Source organism: Crocodylus porosus, unplaced genomic scaffold, assembly GCF_001723895.1.
Source record: "Crocodylus porosus isolate Cpor-Errol unplaced genomic scaffold, CroPor_comp1, whole genome shotgun sequence".
Classification (NCBI taxonomy): domain Eukaryota; kingdom Metazoa; phylum Chordata; order Crocodylia; family Crocodylidae; genus Crocodylus; species Crocodylus porosus.
In genome coordinates, this window is record NW_017728917.1 from 21,702,638 (window position 1) to 21,722,195 (window position 19,558).

At 40.3% G+C, this 19,558-nt stretch overlaps 1 protein-coding gene across 2 annotated transcripts in view; it reads left to right on the top strand.

Moving 5' to 3' along the window:
* The window catches only part of ERC2 (ELKS/RAB6-interacting/CAST family member 2), a 951,034-nt gene that overhangs the window by 173,882 nt on the left and 757,594 nt on the right, over positions 1-19,558 (top strand). For both annotated transcript variants that reach the window (XM_019536909.1, XM_019536910.1), the window contains exon 3: positions 4,458-4,874. In XM_019536909.1, coding sequence (XP_019392454.1) covers positions 4,458-4,874 — 417 coding nt within the window. The remainder of the gene's footprint in view (positions 1-4,457; positions 4,875-19,558) is intronic.

Here is a 19,558-nt window from a genome sequence, read left to right on the forward strand (position 1 = left end):
TTGCTTCGCTCATTGGTCTGGGCTGGGCTGTAGTTGTGTGTGCTGTTTGGTCTGGCATTCTGATGTTTCCTCCGCCCTCATCTTCCCCTTCCCCCAACGAGCCTATGGATGAGGGTATTCAGTTAGACTCTGAGACAGGGAAATGTTTTATTTTTTCTGGTGTCCAATATTTTTGCTGATTGTTGGAATTTAGTTGACCATGTTAGCAATTTTACTATTTTTTAAAATTAAATTCAGAGACTAGTAGTGGTTATACAGTTACTTTAACAAATGTTTTAAATAGAGGTGCACTGATACATTGGTCTGATATTGGATTGGCATTGATATACAGAAAATTGACTGGATACAGAAATTGGCTTTTTTTGTCTGATGCTGCCGATATTATGGCCCATATATGCCCTGTCATGTGCACAGCTGCAGCATGCATGGGGCCAGAAGCGCAGCCTGGCAGCTTGGAGAGCTGCATCCAGCTGGTAAGTCTGTTCTGGTAGAAGGGAGGGGGAAGGGAAGGGGCATGAGGGGGCAGATTGAGACCCCTGTGGTGAGGGAGGTAGTGGGACTGGGAGGCTGGGGCAGGCACTGCCCAGCCAGGACAGCGCAGTCCAGCCCTGCCAAGCCCCTACTGGGAAGAGCTTGGCGCAGCCCCTGACCCCAGCCCGCAGCAGCAGCTTACCCCAAACGCAGATCCAGGGGCAAACAGCCCCCATGTCCTTCTGGGGTGCACACAGGAGTTGCTTCCTCCTCCCTATGCCCCCAGACAAGATGTGGCTCCATCCTGTGCCCCGCCTTGGCTGGGCAACACCTGCCCCAGCCCCTGCACCACTCCTTCCCTCATGGCAGGGTGCTCAATCTGCCTCCCCCCCACATCCCTTCCCTTCCCCCACCCCTTCCACCACAACAGACTTACCAGCCAGACACTGCTCTTCAAGCTGCTGGGCTGTGTATCAGAAATCAGATCTGTATTGGCCAATATGCCTCCTTAAAAATTGGCTATTGGTATTGGCCCGAAAAATCTCTATCAGTGGACCCCTAGTTTTAAAAAGAAAGGAAATACCAACTGCATGCCATAATACATGGCTATGATACAGTACTTACAGTTACAAATAAGCTAGCAAGAAAGAAAATTTTAGCTGTCCCATTCTGGTTAATATCAGTAGGTTCAGCTCATGCTAGTGAAGAACAGGACTCTCTTGCTTTGTTTTATGTGTTTAGGGTTTTAATTGTATCATGTTCTTCTGAAGTGTTTGTTTTTAGAATTGATCTGATCTCGCTCAAAAGGTTTCATACATACCTATTTTTTTTCCCCCAAAACTTGTACTTTGTTATTGGTGGGCTTTTCTAGATGCACTCAAGTCAAATGGTAGCATGACAGTCTTTTTACTATCATCTACTGCCTTTTTATGTTAGTATCTATATAGTAGAGCCCTTCCTTGGTCTGAGCCTTTTACCCCAACATTAGCACTTTTAAGGTGCAACATGCTACATCGCCATATGGCGTGCTATAGCAGTGTAGTGATCACATGTGTCTACACGTGACTGGCAGCTATGTTGCTGTAGCAGCACACTCCCCTGGTATAGCATGCTGCAAATCTAACCATGTGGTGTGCGCATAGTGCAGTAACCATCTATACTGCGCCATGCTTTAGTACTTCCAAAAGGAAGTACTAACGCATGCCATAGCAATGTCATCATACAGTGACATGGAGACACACCCTTACTCTCTCTATTTTGGTCTTTTTCATTGCTTATATCATGGATTTCTGGAGGTTTGTTCATACTTGTATACAAGAAATTCTTAAACATACAATTACATATTATATATTAAATTTTCTTGACATGTTAAACTTGATTCCTATGCTGATTTGCTTCTTTTACCTCCCTTCCTCTCTTTTTCATCAGAATAAAGTGATATGCTGAAGTTGCTATATGAAGGTCGTTTTTAGTTTCATCCTCTTATTTGAATTAGTAATGAGCCCCTATTTCTGTTCTAATCTTTAATCAGATAAGGAAGGGAAATAGTAATTTCACACTGTGAAAAAGAATCTTGCTTCTCTTTGGCATGGACCAGGAAGATTTTTGGACAACTTACTTTTAATATGGAAATTTCAGATATCAAAGGCTACCCATGCTTCAAGTTTATGAGCTCCCTTCCAGAGTTGCACCTGAAAGTCATACTCCGCAAGCAGGATATCTTTTTCTTTACTATTATTAAATATCCATTGCGGTGACTGAGTAATGTCATGCAGAAAAACTCTGAGACCAGGTGGAACACAGAGAAGAATTTTAAAAAGAAGTTATGTTAACTAAAATTTACAATGTAAGGTTTAGAGCTTGCTTATTTTGAAGATTCTCTTTCTTCCTCCATTTCATTTCTCCTTCATACCTGGATTTATTCATTGATTTATTATAACCATTCATCATTAAATCTGAGCTCAGCAAGACTCCATCCACTGTTGAATTTTTGCGCTTATATAACGCTTGGAATTTTGCACTATATAATAACTGAATTTAATTTAAATTCCTAGAGAATATTTTGATTTTTGTAACTTAAATAGTAAAAGCAGAGAGAGATTAAAAGTGTAAAATAATGCTATTAAAGTAAGAATGTCAGGGTATTTTAAAATAAGATTCTGGGAAGATTGATAATCTATTTTAAATGCAAAATTTTAACAGTTAACCTCTGATAGGTTTTACTCAAAATGGTGTACTTTATAATCAACATTTCTTTGCTACTGATGTATATAATTTATGTCATCTGAAAAATCAGCTCTGTATATGCACAAGCATTAACACTGTTTAATTTATAAACATGCAATCTGTTCTTTCTTTATAGAGTGTGTTTTTATTAGCCGGTAATATAAATGGAAACAACTTCTGGTCATATGAAGAAAAGGATGACCAAAAAGACTCTAGTAAACTTGATAACCCTATGTAATTGTTAGTGCTTTGCCCCAGTTGCAAGAACTGCTTAGTTTTGATTTCAAGAAATTTTTAATATATAGATTGAATGATTTTTTACATTCAGTTTAAGTTAATTTTATTGTTATAACATTATATCCTAGCTGTGCTGTACAACAAACATTGCAGAACTAGTAGACCTTTTCTGTCTTTAACTTAATTGAACTTAATTACATTATACCGGTGATTTTGTATGAAAATATGTAGAGCTTCAGGAATGAATAAAAATGCATAATGCCATGTTTCTAAGTAACTGATGAGCTTTGATTATTAACCATACAACTATTAGGAATGTATATTTTTTGATGTACATTATTTTAAAAGGCTTTTTTAATGAATATGGGGAAAATCTGTGAAATATGCAGCTATCAATATAATTTATATTTTGCCTTTGATATAATCTGAAATTAGTACTATAGACTATAATAATTATAGACAGTTTTTGGGGTGTAAATCCAGCCTTAATTAGGCAGAATTCCTACTGATTCTGACTATATTTTGATTAAAAAATTAAGATTTAGTCATAATAGAGTACAAAACCATTTTACATAGCTGAAGTATAGTGAATACAAAATATTTTATAATATGTGTAGAAATATCTAATAATATGGAAGAGCCATAGTCAAATCAGTTGGGATATTTTTTATTGAGTGCTGGATGTACAGTTTTCTGATTTTCTTTACTTTGAGTAGAGTAACCATAAGTTTAGATGTATATATTTAAATGCTCCTAGGTTGTTATGTAATATAATAAAATTACATTTTCTGTTGAAGGTACATTATGTTGAATTCAGTTTTTTCTGTTGAATCTCCTTTGCTTGCATCTGATCTTTCTTTCTGTTGATTTTGCTTCATTTTTTCATTTACCATGCTGTTCAGTTTTTGGATGCCAGGAGAACAAAGGTTTGTTCACTATTTGCAGTCAATTTGTTTTTCCAAACACAGTATTGCTTATTGCGTACTTTTTATTTGCTTAGTAGATGCATAGTAATCCTGTTTGCTAAACTCATTCATACCTTTATTTGCAATAAATAATAAAAATAATTTACCCTATTTTATAGTGAACTTTGATTTGCATTTTTCAATGAACATTGGACAAAATAGAAGGTAGAATTTAGAAAACATGGAATACTGAGTCTTCAAGTTTTATAGATGCATAAAAAATTCAATATTAGATGTATGCCTTTGAAACTTTTGAAGTAGTTCACTGCCTAGTTTTAGGATGGTTTGTTTTGTTTACTATTAATTTTACCTGTAACTGATGTGTGTGTGTGTGCATGCACATGTATGCACACATGTGCTTGCATAAATGTTTTATATTTTCCAGAAGCACTTGAAAAACTTCACTACAAATATTTTATCACTTGTGCATTAGGTATTTTATACAGTCATGCAGTGCACTGTCACTACTGATTCTTCTAAATTTTGTGATGTTAAATAACAGTAATGTAACCAAAGGCAAGTTACATTCATATCTTTTATTGATCTCTTGTATTTCAGCACCTGCAAATGACAATCCAGGCACTTCAAGATGAGCTTCGAACCCAGAGAGACCTTAATCACCTTCTTCAACAAGAAAGTGGAAACCGTGGTGCTGAGCATTTTACTATTGAGCTTACAGAGGAAAATTTCCGAAGACTTCAAGCAGAACATGACAGACAGGCTAAAGAGCTCTTTCTTTTGAGAAAAACTCTAGAAGAAATGGAATTGAGAATTGAAACACAAAAGCAGACGCTAAATGCCAGAGATGAGTCAATAAAAAAGCTCCTAGAAATGTTGCAAAGCAAAGGTTTGCCGTCCAAAGGAATGGAAGATGACAATGAAAGAACTCGAAGGATGGCAGAAGCTGAATCTCAGGTTAATCATTTAGAAGTGATTTTAGACCAGAAAGAGAAGGAAAACATACATCTTCGAGAGGTAAGAAAATCACCATCTAATTTTTTTCTGATAAAAAGGTACTGTCAAGATACTGTAGTAAGTTGCAAGTCTATTTTCAACTTTGGAAACTTGAAATTGATATCAATTCCAGTCTGATTTTTCTTGCATTATCCCCACCCCGCTCCTAGGAAACCTCTATTTTCAGATTCTTCCAACTCATAAAAATGGATGCATCAAGAGTTATATATATCTTGAAAACAGGTATCAGAAAAATGAGGTCACTTTTATGTTTATTCCTTTTGACAGTGTCTTTTTAATCACAAAGCCACATTTCGTATGAAAAATGAAGTTTATGACAACTGCTAATATTGCAATCAAAGTATGAGGAAGAAATATAAATTTCCTTACACATAAGAAGCTAGAAATTAGAGTAAAATGATTTGGGCTTACTTATACTTTTGTATTTAAGATGTTCCATTTGGAATTTTTCATTGTTCATGGAAACATGCTTAGACACCAATGCACGTGTGTTCCTTAATGCATTTACAATGGCGGTCTCTAACTTTTTGCATAAATCAACCTCTTTGCTACAGTAGAACATTGGCTGTACCAGCCAGTTTATATCTATTTGTGTTCAAATGTTAGTGTTTTACCCTGAAGCAGATGTTGGGCTTATTAAGTGCCTACTCTCACAACAGCACTGGTTTGTACTTTAGTTTGGATCATAGATAATTGGGCAGGAGATGAGAAGCAGCATAGAGGTTAATGACTGAAGTAAGGACAGTAGCCAGACTGTCCAAGTTCTGTGCGACTGGGAGCCACAGGACTCCCAGCCACATACTGCTTGGGCTTCTTGCCGCACCATGCAAGTACCCTTTGCCCCACTGGGGCCCTGACACATGTGCAACATCTGTCCCACCCCCTGCAGCACATGGGCCTCCAAAGTGCTGCACGATCTCTGCTTCTGCATCACATGGGCCCCCAATGGCACTACACTGCGTGGATCCCCCCACACAACACTCCCACTCCTCTCACCTAGTAGCTGGTAACTCTCACTGCATTGCATCAGCCCAAGTGCCACACAGGGTCCCCAGATCCCAAGGACTCCTGCAACAGCAGCAAAAAGCAGAGGGGAGTGGCATTCAGAGCAGGAGCCCAGGGTCTGCAGTTTAACCCTCCAGGGGTCACATGCAGCTTGTGGGCCATCAGTTGGACAGACCTGGACTAGAGCATGCAAAACTAATTGCAAAATATGATGTACCAGTATTGAGACCATTATCAGATGTCAGGAATCACTCTTATGCATGGTTAAGAATACTTGGCTAAATATCAGCTTTGCTGCTTTGAAACTGAAAGAGAATGTTACGTGGTCTCTACAGAACATAGGTCAGAAGTTCTTATTGCCTTTGTCACAGAATAATTGCTTTATATTTAGTTTACAACTTTTGCAATAATTGGAAGGAACAAGGAGAAAGGCATTTTTAAAACTCTCTTTTATGTTTTCCTTTTTTCCATTTTTCTTTTACAATGTAGCCACTTTCCTTCCGAAGACCACAAATAGGCAATTTGTCCATGAGAAGAGGTGACTTGGTCTTCACCAGTTCCCCAAACCAAGCGGAACTCAGACAATTCTGACATCAAAAATATGTTTAGTGATTTTTAATGCAACATAGATTTTTACATGAGACTGAGTTTATTGGTCATATGATCTCTATATATTCTCTGTTCTAGTGGTATTTATGATCCATCTGTATACGAAATCTCACAGGGCACGTTCTTATATATTTATAGTTCAAGCCCTTTTTATTTCTCTTTTTGGAATGTGGTATCTCTTTAGGGAGGGGTGAGTAAAGTTTTGCCCTCTAGTCTGTTGTTTCACGTAAAAAGCACATAGTCTTTTTCTGAGGCAAAATTCTCATTTAAATCAATGTTATCTGTTAGTAAAGTCTGAAAGTTAATGGACTGTTAGTAAAGTCTGAAAGTTAATGGAAAGTTGAAAGGATTTCTAGAAGAAAATTTGACTCCATTTGTCATACAGAACCTTCTGTATGGTGCAATTTAGCTTCTTGGTTTTGATCTGCTTTTCTCTGAAGAGCTTATTCTGATTATTATAAGGTTACATGATTTATTATTAATGTTGGTCCTCTATTTTATATTCTGGAACTTAGAAATCAATGTCATGTAGGTATCCACATCCTGATTTCAGTTTTGGTTTCATACTGGTTTTGGATAGAAAGCTGTGTGCATTAGTTTAATTGAGATGACACTTGATATGCAATACATTCTTGTATATTTATTAGAAGAGAGGGTTGACTTATCTCTGATCTGCAGGCAAAACTGGGGGAGTTCCTGTTAACCTATAGAACTTATTTAAATAAATGCTAGTGTTGTTGGGGTTTTTGCCATTTGGTGCAGTCTCCAGTGTTATAAAAAGGAATTGTTATGTTTGAATAGTTATAGCAAGTTTACCCAGGGCATGCCTACATGAGATGCTTAACTGTGTAGTAACATAGTTTACTGAGCAGTGAGTGTATATGCCTACATGTGCACATGTTTACTACACAATTAACCCCACTAATTGCAAGTAAATTTGCTACCTGGAAACGCAAGTAGAAAATTTAGTTTTGATTAGTAACGATGCAGTAGCACTCATGTACATGCCTGACTGGGATCAAATGTGCTCTTGGTTAGCTGTCCACTCAGGCAGGAGATTGCTCCCTGCCCCAAGGAGCTGCAGGCTGCCAGGGTAGGCTCTGCCACTGGATCCCGGGCAGGGACTATATTCCCCTGCCCTGGCACCAGGGAGCTCCAAGCCCTTCCTCCCCCCCTGCTTTGACATGTAGATGTGGGTGTGAGGCTGGGAGATCCTTCTCTCCAAGAAGCCACTCTGCAAATGCAGGATCAGCACTGGGAGACCCTTATCTCAAAATACTGGCCCTGCAACCACGGAGCTGGCACTGGGAGATAAGGGTCTCCCAGCACCAGTCCCATGGTATGGAGCTGGCTCTGGGAGCTCCCAGCTGGCCAGGGCTGGGGAGCTTATTCCCTGCTCAGCTCCATGCTCATCAGGGGCAGGTCCTGATCTGGTAAGTGAGGCATGGGGCTTGGAAAGAGCCGCAGGAGTGAGGTACCCCGCTACCCTGATCTGCCGATGGGGCAGCTAGCAGTGAGCTAGTTGCTAGCTGCCCCACTGGCACACTGGAGCAGGGGGCTGAGATCTGCCCCTCCTTTGCAGCTATGCAGCGAGTAAACTGATCCTACATCAAATGCTTGTGTAGGCGTGCCCCCAGTGACATATGTTTTATCTAGTGTTCTGTTTTTTCTCCCTGTGTAGATGACCTTCAGATTTTTTCTAAGAGTTTTGGAGCCAGTCTGAAACTCCAATATATTTATTTGAATCCAGTGCATGAATAATTTAAGACGTGTTACATTTTTATTTCTAACATTTTGTATACAAAGTATTTGATGTTTAAAATATAATGATGTCTGTCTTCTACAAGTTGATCTGAAAGGGCATGTTTGTAAAGTATATACCTAGGAAGCTTATTGTTTTTTAGAGGTATCTTGTACCCAGTGGGTATGTCTACACGTTCATTTATGTGCCATAGTTACCGTGCATTAAGATTAGTGTTTGCATAACCAAATACTAAATAAATTCACAGTAACTGGTGCCTACTGAGCAGTAGTGCTGACACACAGCTTTTTAGTGATGCTAACTGCACAGTAGCCTGATACTTCTGCGTAATAACATATTAGCACGGGTTTTGCTTGGCATGCTACTGTGTAGCATTAGACACACCCAGTATTGATCAAACATTTGATGTCTATTTGCATTTATTTCTCTTGTTTGACGATTTGTCACTGCAATTAGAAGAGCAGACTGCCTAATAGCAACAGGTTAAGGTCCAGGTGATCTTTCTAACAGTATCAGAAAACAATACAATTAACATTTTCAACTGCCAGTTTCTACAGCAGTCTCCATGTCAGAGGAGAATGGTATATGAAGAAAAAATTAAAAATCTTGTGCAAACAACAAATGCTATTTGTGGGAAAAGGTGTGGAACTTAAGAAGAATGAGTGAAAATCCCATATTGAATTCAGACACTGTAAACTGAAGAGAATTAACATACTGGAAAGAGAAATTGAGGCACTGGGTATATAACCTCGGTATCAAGGTAAGCCTCTCTCAAACCTTTGCAGGCCACCAGTTCTCTCTTTTTGACATCAAACAGATCTGCAGGGCTGTCTCTTCAATAAACCCTTCCCATTCCTCCTTCTTCCTGTTGGGAAGTCACATTTCATTTTTGTTCTTCTGAGTTCTGTATTACTGCCAAATTTCCAAGTGCTCTATATATTTCCCAGAGTCAGAAGTGCCTCCAGGATATTTCATTTACCACCATGCCTTCTGAAGTCCTCTTTGGGAATTAATTTCATGCATTCTTTGCCATAATCTACAAGTTACGTCTATGCATTGTGATGGTTCGTGCTCATGCCACCTTTGCCCGAGCTGCTGACCTTGCTTGCCAGAGACCTTCGTGCAGACCCCATAGGGTTCCTCGGCTACCCTCAGGGTGACCTGCAAACTCTCCTGCTATGACTTTGAATGATCCTTCAGTGGAGGAGGTCCCCTGTGAGGATGCCTCCAGAGCTGTCATGTGTCATGGCAGACGTTCACAGGGCTCCAAACTTCCCTACACCCCAGCCATGCACCAACCTTTGAGACGGGCCTCCAGATCTTTTGTGGCAATCCCCTGCTGATATCCTCCCCAATCCCCATGTCTCCTCCTGTAGACGAACACTCTGGGCCTTCTACATCAGATGCCGTTGGCTCTCACTGGGTTCTCCCATGGTTCCTTCTCCCCCTTTGCGATGTCCCGGCTACCCCAGCTTGGTGCTGAGAGCACCCCCACGCTACTCTTCTCAGGGAACTAAAATAGATAAACCCTAAAAGGGGAACAAACAATACCTTCACCATAGCGCCTTTCCCAGTAGTGACCTAACGTGAAACAAATTAATGAACCAACCATGCAATTACTAAGGGACGAGCCAACAGGGAGAGCAAAAGAAAGAGGAATGCCCATGAAGGGGGAATCTTGTGCTCTCCTAGCCCTTAACGCCCCTAGGCTAGCATGCTCTCTGGGTTGGGGTCTATGCTTTCACCCCAGCCAGGGTCTCTCTCTCCCTTCCTCCAGGACCCGCCTCCACTCTGGAGCCACAGCACCCGTTGCCTTTGAAGGGAGCTCCCACACTGGCTTTCACTGCAGCCACTGCTGGCTTCTCTGGTGGTTCTGCTGATCCTCCATTGGTCTCTTCCAGCATGTGGATCTCTCGCAGCTCCTGCTGCCCCTGCCAGTCTCCCTGCCGACGGTTCCAATCCCTGCTGGTTTTCCCTGGCTCAGGGATCCTTTGCTGCTCCGGCTGCTGTCACCGCTGCCGGTCTCCCTGCTGGCTCTTCTGATCCCTGCTGGTCTTCCCCAGCTCAGGGATCCTTCACTGGTCCGGCTGTTGCTGCAGCTGCTGCTGCAGACCGCAGCGGCCGGATGCCTTCCACCTCAAGGTTTCCCACTGCTTCTCCCAGCTTCAGCGTCCCTCTTCCCGCACTTTCACAGCTGCTTTTCATTTCTACCGGGTGGCATCTTGTCATGATGTCACCCGGCCCCAGTTGGTTATGGGTGTAGCTTACAAACCATGCGGGCGGTTTACTGCCGCAAGTTTCCTCGCTCCTCCCAGTTCCTGCAACAGGTATGTTGTTTTCTTTTCTTTTTACTTTGATCTGGGTTTTGCCTCTGAACAAGGCTTCCCCCCTTTCTGGTCCTGTGCCCCTGGGACACACTGCAATTGTGATTTTTTTCAGTCCAAATTAGGTCACATTAGCTAAATGTTGCTTGATTCTGCAACTGATGAAGGAAGTTGGGCTTGCAGTCAGTACTTAAATTTATATATTTTAATATATATATATTTTAAGGCAAAGGGTAGATGTAATATGTCATCAAAAAGGGAATAGGAATATTTAATCCTCCTAGGCAAAATGGAGGCTCTTGAAAAGAGTCCTTTCCACAAGCTGGAAATGGCCTTAGTCCTCACTGAAACTGACTGCATACTATTAGTGATTCATACCCCATGTGGCTTTTCCTTTAACAAGTCTTCTTAAAGTAATGATGCCAGAAGGGGCCTATCAAATTCAGTAGTGTAACATTCATCAAGAAAATCCAACTCCATAAGATAGATATTTGATTATAGAAGATGAGCATTAGAATGTGGCTGTGCGTTAGTTTTTTCTTTTATTCTCTTTTGCGAACCCATTTTATCTTGGTAACTTACTATGATAGTGATATCGTATGAATTTCCAATCAACAGTTGACATTATTTTTTTTTCAGTGTCATTAGATGTTTGGAATGCAAAATTATATGAGAAAGCAACATCTGAATTCCGATTTCTTCCCTTGAGAGGTTAGGTATGTTGCTGCCTAAATGGACTGGACTCATGGTTTTACTTCATTGGTGTGGTACATGATAGAGAGTATCCCGTGGAGAGAACCCTAAAAGTTTAGGCCACCTCAACCCAGGAGAATCTATAGGAAGAGGGGAATAGCCAGTCTGCCAATCCCGGTAAGAATACTTTAAAAGAAGGGATTGCAGACAGAAGGGTTGAAGTCAATAAAGAAGGGATTATACTGACCAGAAGCTAAATGAGAGAGGTATTGAGGCATGTAGGAACAATTCTGCAAACCTATGGGGCCCACCTTTTTGGCAGGCATACCAGAAATAAAATCTTGTGCCCTCCTGGTGTGCCACTCTGATACCTCTCCCCTGCCAGGTCTACCACTCGGCTCTCTGCTTTCTGCCCTGCCCTGCTTTCTTGTTCTCTGCCTGATCTATAGCTCTGTTTTCTACTTCCTGCTGTGCTGCCCACTCCCACCCCAATCTGCTGCACGTCATACAACAAAAGCTGCATTTGCCACGTATAACATATGTGCTATAGGTTTGCCACCTCTGAGCTATACTACTGTATTTTTGTTTTTTATTTATTGTGTGAGAATTTGTTATGGAAAACATGTACAGAGACCCTTGCCAAATTGGTACCAAGTTTGCTTGCATACCACATGCATTCCCTCCCCCACCCCAATGCCCAAACCAGCCCTCCCAAATTGGGACAAGTATCTTAAGTGGGGAAGCTGATTTTTCTTCACCAGAATAGAAGCCAGGAGGGATGGAAACATGCAGATACTGGGTACTTCTACATGTGCATTAATGCACCATAATTATCACACATTAAGTTTATTACCTGTAATAACAGGTAATAACTTAAAGCATCGTAATTGGTGCTACTGTACAATAGCACCAGTGCATGTCTTTTAGGTGATGCTAAAGCTCAGTAGACAAATTCTACTGTGCATTAGCACAGCTTTTGCTGTGACATGCTAATGTGCAGTAGAATTAGTGTACTGTGTATTGTGTAGATCCAGTGTGATCTAATGGCTGCCAAAATAACTGCTGCTTCTCTGTGGCCCAGCAAGCAGAAGGGGCAGAGTCCAGTATTAACCCTCTCACAGACACTAAGGAATTTAAGGAATGTAAAGGTGCTGGCTAAGCTGGCCCAGGGCAAGTGAGCTGCCTAATGCAGTCTGTAGTATCTTCAAGCTTGTAGTGTGGAAACAAAACTTTATTATTTTCAGGAATTTATAGAAAGAACTATTTACAGTAAACAAGTAATAGTTTTGCTACTGCCCTTGCAAGGGTCTGGGGCCTAAGTCTGTTGTTGTCTTGCCACACCAGGAAGTTTTTGCTGACTTACCCAGATTGTCTCTGGTATGCCATATTTCTTGGTTACTCTCTGTTTCCTGGAGGTCTTACTCAGTCACACACACTTTTTTTCCCTACATTCTGTCTTCCAAAGACAAGGTGCATCGTTTGATTTGAGGGCATGTGACGTGAGAAAATTCAGTGTATTTTGACTAAGCCAAAAGCTTTGCAGTTATATCTCAGATGCAAGCTGTGATGTTAATCTCAATACAGAGTCTCTGTAAACCTGTTTGTCTTGTGTTCTAGCTCCGTTACAGTAACAGATTGATTGTTTGACTCTTCTCCTTGATGGCCTCTAGAAGATGTCTTGAAGTACTTTCTTCACATTCTTCTTACAGCAGGAAATGTAGCTAATTTTTAAATAAATTTAGTAAAATTGTATATATATTTTTAGTGGTTGATTTATAATGTTGTAGAATTAATCGTTTCACATGTAGTTATAGTTATTTTCATTGTATCTTCTCATTTAGAAGACTGTACACAGCTTTTTTGTAGATGGACTATTAAATCTTCAATAATAAGGAAATGTCATAGCTTGACCTTTTTAGTATTGTTCTATTACATCTGGAGAGTTTATTTTCCCTGAGTGGTTAGTCAATATTCTGGGTGTTATGAGTTCTTAGATGTGAAAAATCTGATGGTGGAGGAAGGTACTTTATTGCAGTCATGTTTATTTAAAAAAAAAAATATGCACAATCCTGTTCCCTTGAATAAAGTAGGGATGAAACAGAAATAAGCATTGCTCAATATTTAAAGTCTCTAGGTGTGTATAGACAAAACAGGGGCCCTAAATTGAAGTGGTGGGTTTTAAAAAACACTGCTTCAATTTAGGGCTGATTTAAACTCCCATGTCGTGTACACACCCTGCTGACTTACTTGCCTCTCTGGCGGGGAAACAGGTGAGGTGCTGGCTGGCAGAGTGGTCCCTGGGCTGGGAGAGGGGACGGGGGAGGGGGCTGGTGCTTTCCTCTGTAGCAGCAGTGGTCCCCCCCACCCCAGGTAGCACCTGCCCACAGGCACCCAGCTCGGGTGGTCCCGGGGGGCACCACAGCCATGGAGGGAAGCACCAGGTCCCTGCACAGCTCAGGCAGGCAGTCTCCGGGGGGGAGATCAGGCTTGCCACTTTTGTTCGGTGGAGCCTGCTTTCCTGGGCTGCTGCCAGGTTGCCTGCAGGGCTTCCTGGAGAGCCATGTGCTGGGTAAACCTCCCCAGGGAAGGGTCCCAAGTGTGACAGTGGAAACCCAAACGAACAGGCTGGGTCTAGCGGCGGAGGAGTTCTGAGCGACACGGAAGCTGGGTGTTCTTTTAAGTCAATAAACCTATTCTGTTACGCTTGGTAGAGCGCAGGTACGGAGTCTTCAGTTACAGTTAACAGTATTAACACACAACAGAGGGACCTGTTGTCCCACGGGGTTCACTGGCAAGCCCTTGCTTTCTTCTCCTGGTGCCAAAGCCTGGGAATAGGTGCGGCTGCCTGTCGGATAAGTCCCAGGGATGGTCAACAGTTTATAGAGGAGAAACAAATAACAAAACAAAACTGTAACTCGTCAATGTTCACCAGTCCACAGAACGGTTGGGTAGCTGAGATGATTGCTGAAGTCCGAAGCCAGGTAAGTCGAGCCGAAGTCATAGCCAGAGTCCAAAGGGGTGATCCGAGATCGTGGTCAAAGATAGATGCGAAGGTAGGTCGTAAGCCAACAGATCAGTGCAGTAACAGCGATAAATGATACAGAACGCCAGACGGGGGAGGAGACTGATAGGCCCAAGGGCCTAACTGGAGGACAGTCCCTGAGAAGGTCAGCCTCTGTCTCCAGCTACGCAGGTCTCTCCCCCTTTTCCCCCTTCTCCCCCTCGAGGGAGGGGTCCGCTAACCTTTTATTTGAATTTGGTGGCCAATTAGAAGGCTTTCTTCGAAGAACTTTCTAGTCTGATTATGTCATTCACTGAATAGCAATGGGCATGCGCACTGTTACTCTCTCTCACACTGGGCATGTGTCTGACAGGGAAATTAGGTCACCCAGGAGTGACAGGTCTGCAGGTCATGTAAAGGGCACATGCAGGGCCTGTTACCCTGGCGCAGACCAGATAGCTCCTGTATTGGCAGCACTCACAGAGCAAATTTCCATGACACCATGGAGCTGCATGGAGCCCGGTGCTTCACTCTGCGGCTGTAGGGGCAGCAAACTAAAACTACTCAAAGGAGTTTTTAGTTTGCTGCATCCCAAGTCATTTAAGGCGCATTACGCTACCGAATTTCCTACAGCGGCTGGAATTAATGCACAATACATTGCTGAGACATGCAAACACCGACACCATTAAAGTGGTGCAAAAGCATTTAGCCTGCTTTAGAGTGTCATGCACACACACCTCTTGTTTTGTCTACGCGACCCCTCTTTCTCTAGCCAAGACTTTGCTTAAAATGTTCTCTTACCTTTCTCTTAAACTGATGCTTCATATATTTCCCTTGCTATCCTTGAGTATCTGTTGCCTTTTTTTGATGTAGACATATAACATAATGTGCCCCAGCCCCAATCCCTCTCTCCCCCCACCCTCAACCCCAACAGACTTACCAGCTGGAGGCAGCTGTGTCACATGCCTGTTTAGTCTATGGCCAAATCTCCGAAGTGGCTGTATCTTTTCCAAAGCTTTTCTAAATTGATCCGGATGCTTCAAATTGAATTGGAGCTTTTAAATGGTCTCCCAATTTGATCTGGAGATTCAGACCTTGAATTGGGCTGGATCTCCAAAGCGAATCGGCAACTGAAACGTCACAGCCCTACAGATCTACACCCTAATCTCTGCATGTGTAGACACCTGCTCAAAACCCTTTACTCCAGTTCTTCCAACAGGAGGCACTATATCTATGTGTGTTTAGGTGTTGGTGGGAGGGCTGGTTTGCACTGAACAAAAGGCTACCCTGGGATGAAACTAAGGGAGAGGGTAGATGAGTGGTATACCAGTGTCAATTACAGTTGTCACCTTCCGAGGAATAAATTCCCTCCAGAGTGGAGTAGTCTTGTTGTAAAACAGTGAATCATGCATCTGCTCCAGTTTCACATTCATTTAATGAATTAAAGTCAGTTTACTACCCTATAGAAGTGTCATGTAGCCACACCTGTAATCTGATTCTGAGAATTTCCTTCCTTTACCTGTTCTCTCTCTTAAACCCCCTCTCCCTACCTCTGTAAGAACTAGCCTCACCTGCTGCTTTGAATTAAGTCCCTGATGAAACTCTTCACCTGACCTTGCAACTGATTGTTATTATGCCTGCCAGCTTCAATGATTTCATTCTACCTGCAGCATAACAATATTGTTTCAGCATATTCATATTTTATTGAGAAAAATTTCTAAGTCAGAAAACTATCACAGGTTCTTTTAAAATATCAGTTTCTGCTTACTAAACAAGTGAATGCAAAAAAGTCTCTGGTTCAAAATAATTTTTGGAATGTCTAAGGACCACAGAAAGCATTTTGTTTCTGGAGTGATAATTTGCCATTTAACAGTCTTTATCTCAGTTTAACCGTCTGGAAATCTGGGTATTTTACTACAGGTCCTCACGTAGGCTGTGAATTTTACATAATTAATGTTTTAAAGTAGGATTGTTATGAATGCAAAGTATTAAAATTTAAACAAATCTTTGATACCAAAATTTTAATCTAAAACTCTTGCTTCTTCTCCGAGTTCCTGCTTGCAGAGCTTTTTAATTGAAAAAAGTAAAATGACAAAGTTAGCATGAAAAGAACAATGAACAAAGCATAGCAAAGATTTGGCAAGTGTTCACCAAGGTGGAAGTTACTTTAGTCGGTGTAGAATTCTTGTGCTGCCATCACAGAAAGATCAGAAGACATAGTCTGAGGAGCAGTGGTAGGTCATTGAACAGTTAAAAGAGATCCAAGACACAGAGATTAAGTAGTGACTAGAATAACAACCAAAACAGAGAGTATGCTTCTGCTCCTCTAGTAGGCACAAGACGTTTCTCTGGCAGGAGACTTTTTTATACAGTTTGGACTAGCGCATCCATTTTATTGGTCTCACAGAGACGAGTGCAAGAGACATGCAAACAATATAATACAGGTGCAGGAATAACATTTGCAAATAAATTCTTCCTTCTTTTTCCTATTCTGAGCTACTTGGGAATGATCTTGTGTGAGACTGAACATTTAGTACCTCATAAAAATCAACTCATTGCCATCTCTTGATTGTGCTTGCAATTTTAGCACTAGCCAGTACTGTATCATAGACACAGCCTTGCAGTGATGTCTTATAAATGTTTACTTCAGTGATTCATGCACTTAAGTGGGATGAAAAAAGCCACAGCGTTGGAATATATGAAAACTGCAACCTTTTAGATCAACAGTAACAAGAACCAAAGCTAAGTGAGAAAGTCACGTTTGGCCACCTTAACAAGACTTATATTTAGGAGTGGAGGATTTAGCGAGAGGCAAGGAGAAGTAGACTGCATAAGGTAGAACGAGCTAAGCCCAACTAGGCTATTTTGTTACAGGGATTGAAAAAGGCATGGCAGTGTAGTTAAGATTCATCAAGATACAGAATGCATAAACCATGCAAAATTATTTTTAAGCATATGTTTGTTTTTAAAGAGTGATTTCATCATATTCCATCCTTAAGGAACTGAAATATAAACAAAACTTTTCTGGAAAAGGGAAGAAGGCTTGAGAGATTCCCATGGTGGTAGTAAACTGTAATAGAAGCTATTTGAGTTGCTGCTTCACAAACCCTAGTGGCATGATTTGAACAAATAAAATAGATTCCGGTAAATAGCCAGAAGAATCGTAATATATTTCTACTTTAATATTTGCAAGTAGGTTTTTTGAAAGAAAACTGTTGAGCTATTTCCTTTGATTTTTAGAAACCTATGTACTTACTACACTCATTGTTCATTCCTTGACTGGTTAAAAAGCATAAAACTGAACCTTGTGTCTGTAACAAAATTTCTTCTCTGCACACTTTCATTTTGTTAAGATTTTTGTTGGTACCTGGTGGATTTTATTGAAATGTATAAGGAGAAAGAAAACATTGAAACGTTTACTTTTAGAGGAAAATATCATGTAGTGTGAAGAACTATACAATCTTTACAAATATATTTACTTACAGAAAAGGACACTATCTATCTTGGCAGTGTCCCTTTAATTTAAGAATATTTAAAGTTTAAAATCTGTTTGAAGCCATATGAATTCTTATTATGATTTATTTCACATTCAGAATTAAATATTATGAAGATTACTAACATACACTCCTATCATAAAATGTAGGATGCTTGCTGTATATTTCTTAAACGAGTTATCACATATATTTTTTAAAGTTTTTAAATAAACATTTTTCTCCATAACTTTGAGAGAACTTTAGGTAATATGGTGATTTTATCATGTGGAAATCTAGCACAGATGGTTGGTATTACTTTTTTTAAAACATGGTAACCACATATTATTTACCCTAAGTACCATTAAGTATTTTTTTATTATTGCTATTAAAAACTTGCCTAAGGCAAAGTCCCACTAAATCTCTAGTAAAGGCAAATGTTAAAATCCCAGCAAGTATTTTTATATATACACACATATATATTATACACACCCTCTTATATATAATATATAATTTCACTAAAGCTGAATTTGAGATCATATTTACTTATATATACACACACACACATTTTAACCTATATCTTCTATGTACTCTTAAAATGATGTTATGTATATTTTATAGCTACATTTTTCTGTACTTTGTTAAAAGAAACTTCTTGATTTATAATTTAAAGTACACTTTAAACCTTTTTTGAAAGTAACTCTGCTTCTATCTTTAGGTTTGGTCAAAAAATGAAGGTTGCTGACAGAATTTCAGCTGCCAGCATGAATTAGTTATTGAATGTTTTTAAAGTTATTAATGGAGCAAAGTTCCTTATTCCACTGTAAATAGAACAGATGCCTTGCAGACTTTCTGTGTTTACTGTAAATGCCTTGCACTGGAGCCAGTAATAATTTACTAAGGAAATGCTTTATTGACACCAAACGTTTCTTCCGCCAAAGTTAGTTATATAGATTAACAACCACTATAGACTGAACCTCTTTATTAGGCTCATTAGTGCCTCTTTCCTTTTTATTTCACTTGGCCAGGCTCAAAATATTAATCTAATCAGTTACCAGAAGAGTGCTTTCTATTTAAAAACATTGAGCCAAGAATTTTAAATTACCCTCCCAAATCCTTTTTTTTTTGTATATGTTTTTTAATATCTTGGCTATAAATAATCTTCATACAAAAGATCTTCATTAAGGCAATTATTTTTTATCAAAATCTTAATAGTAATACATTTAAAAATGACCTCTAGGCATGGAGGAGGACTTTGCAATCTTGGCAGTCACTCCAGATATGAAAATGTAGACAGAACCTGATTATGCCCTGGAGAATGGCAATTACTTCTAATGTAGCCAATTCAGTCATATTTTTGTTATGTCCCTGTGGTATTCTTGCCAGGGTGCTCAGTTGCAACAATTTTTTACAAGTGCATGTAAAGAATTACAGTTTTGTTCACTTAAGGATCAGATTCTTTTAAAACAAAATCATCCCCTTGCTGCAACCTAAGACCATTACTTCTTTTTCTCTCATCTGCCACCACTGGGCACAGTCTAGCTCCATCCTTTTTGGAACCACCCTTCAGGTAGTTAAAGGCTGCTTTTAAATTCCTCTCAATCTTCACTGCTCCAGACTAGATGAGCCCGGTTCCCTCAGCCTCTCCTCATAAGTGATATCCCCAGCCCCATAACCATTTTCATAGATTCATAGATTCATAGATGCTAGGGTCGGAAGGGACCTCAATAGATCATCGAGTCCAACCCCCTGCATAAGCAGGAAAGAGTGCTGGGCCTACATTACCCCAGCTAGATACACATCCAACCTTCTCTTGAATA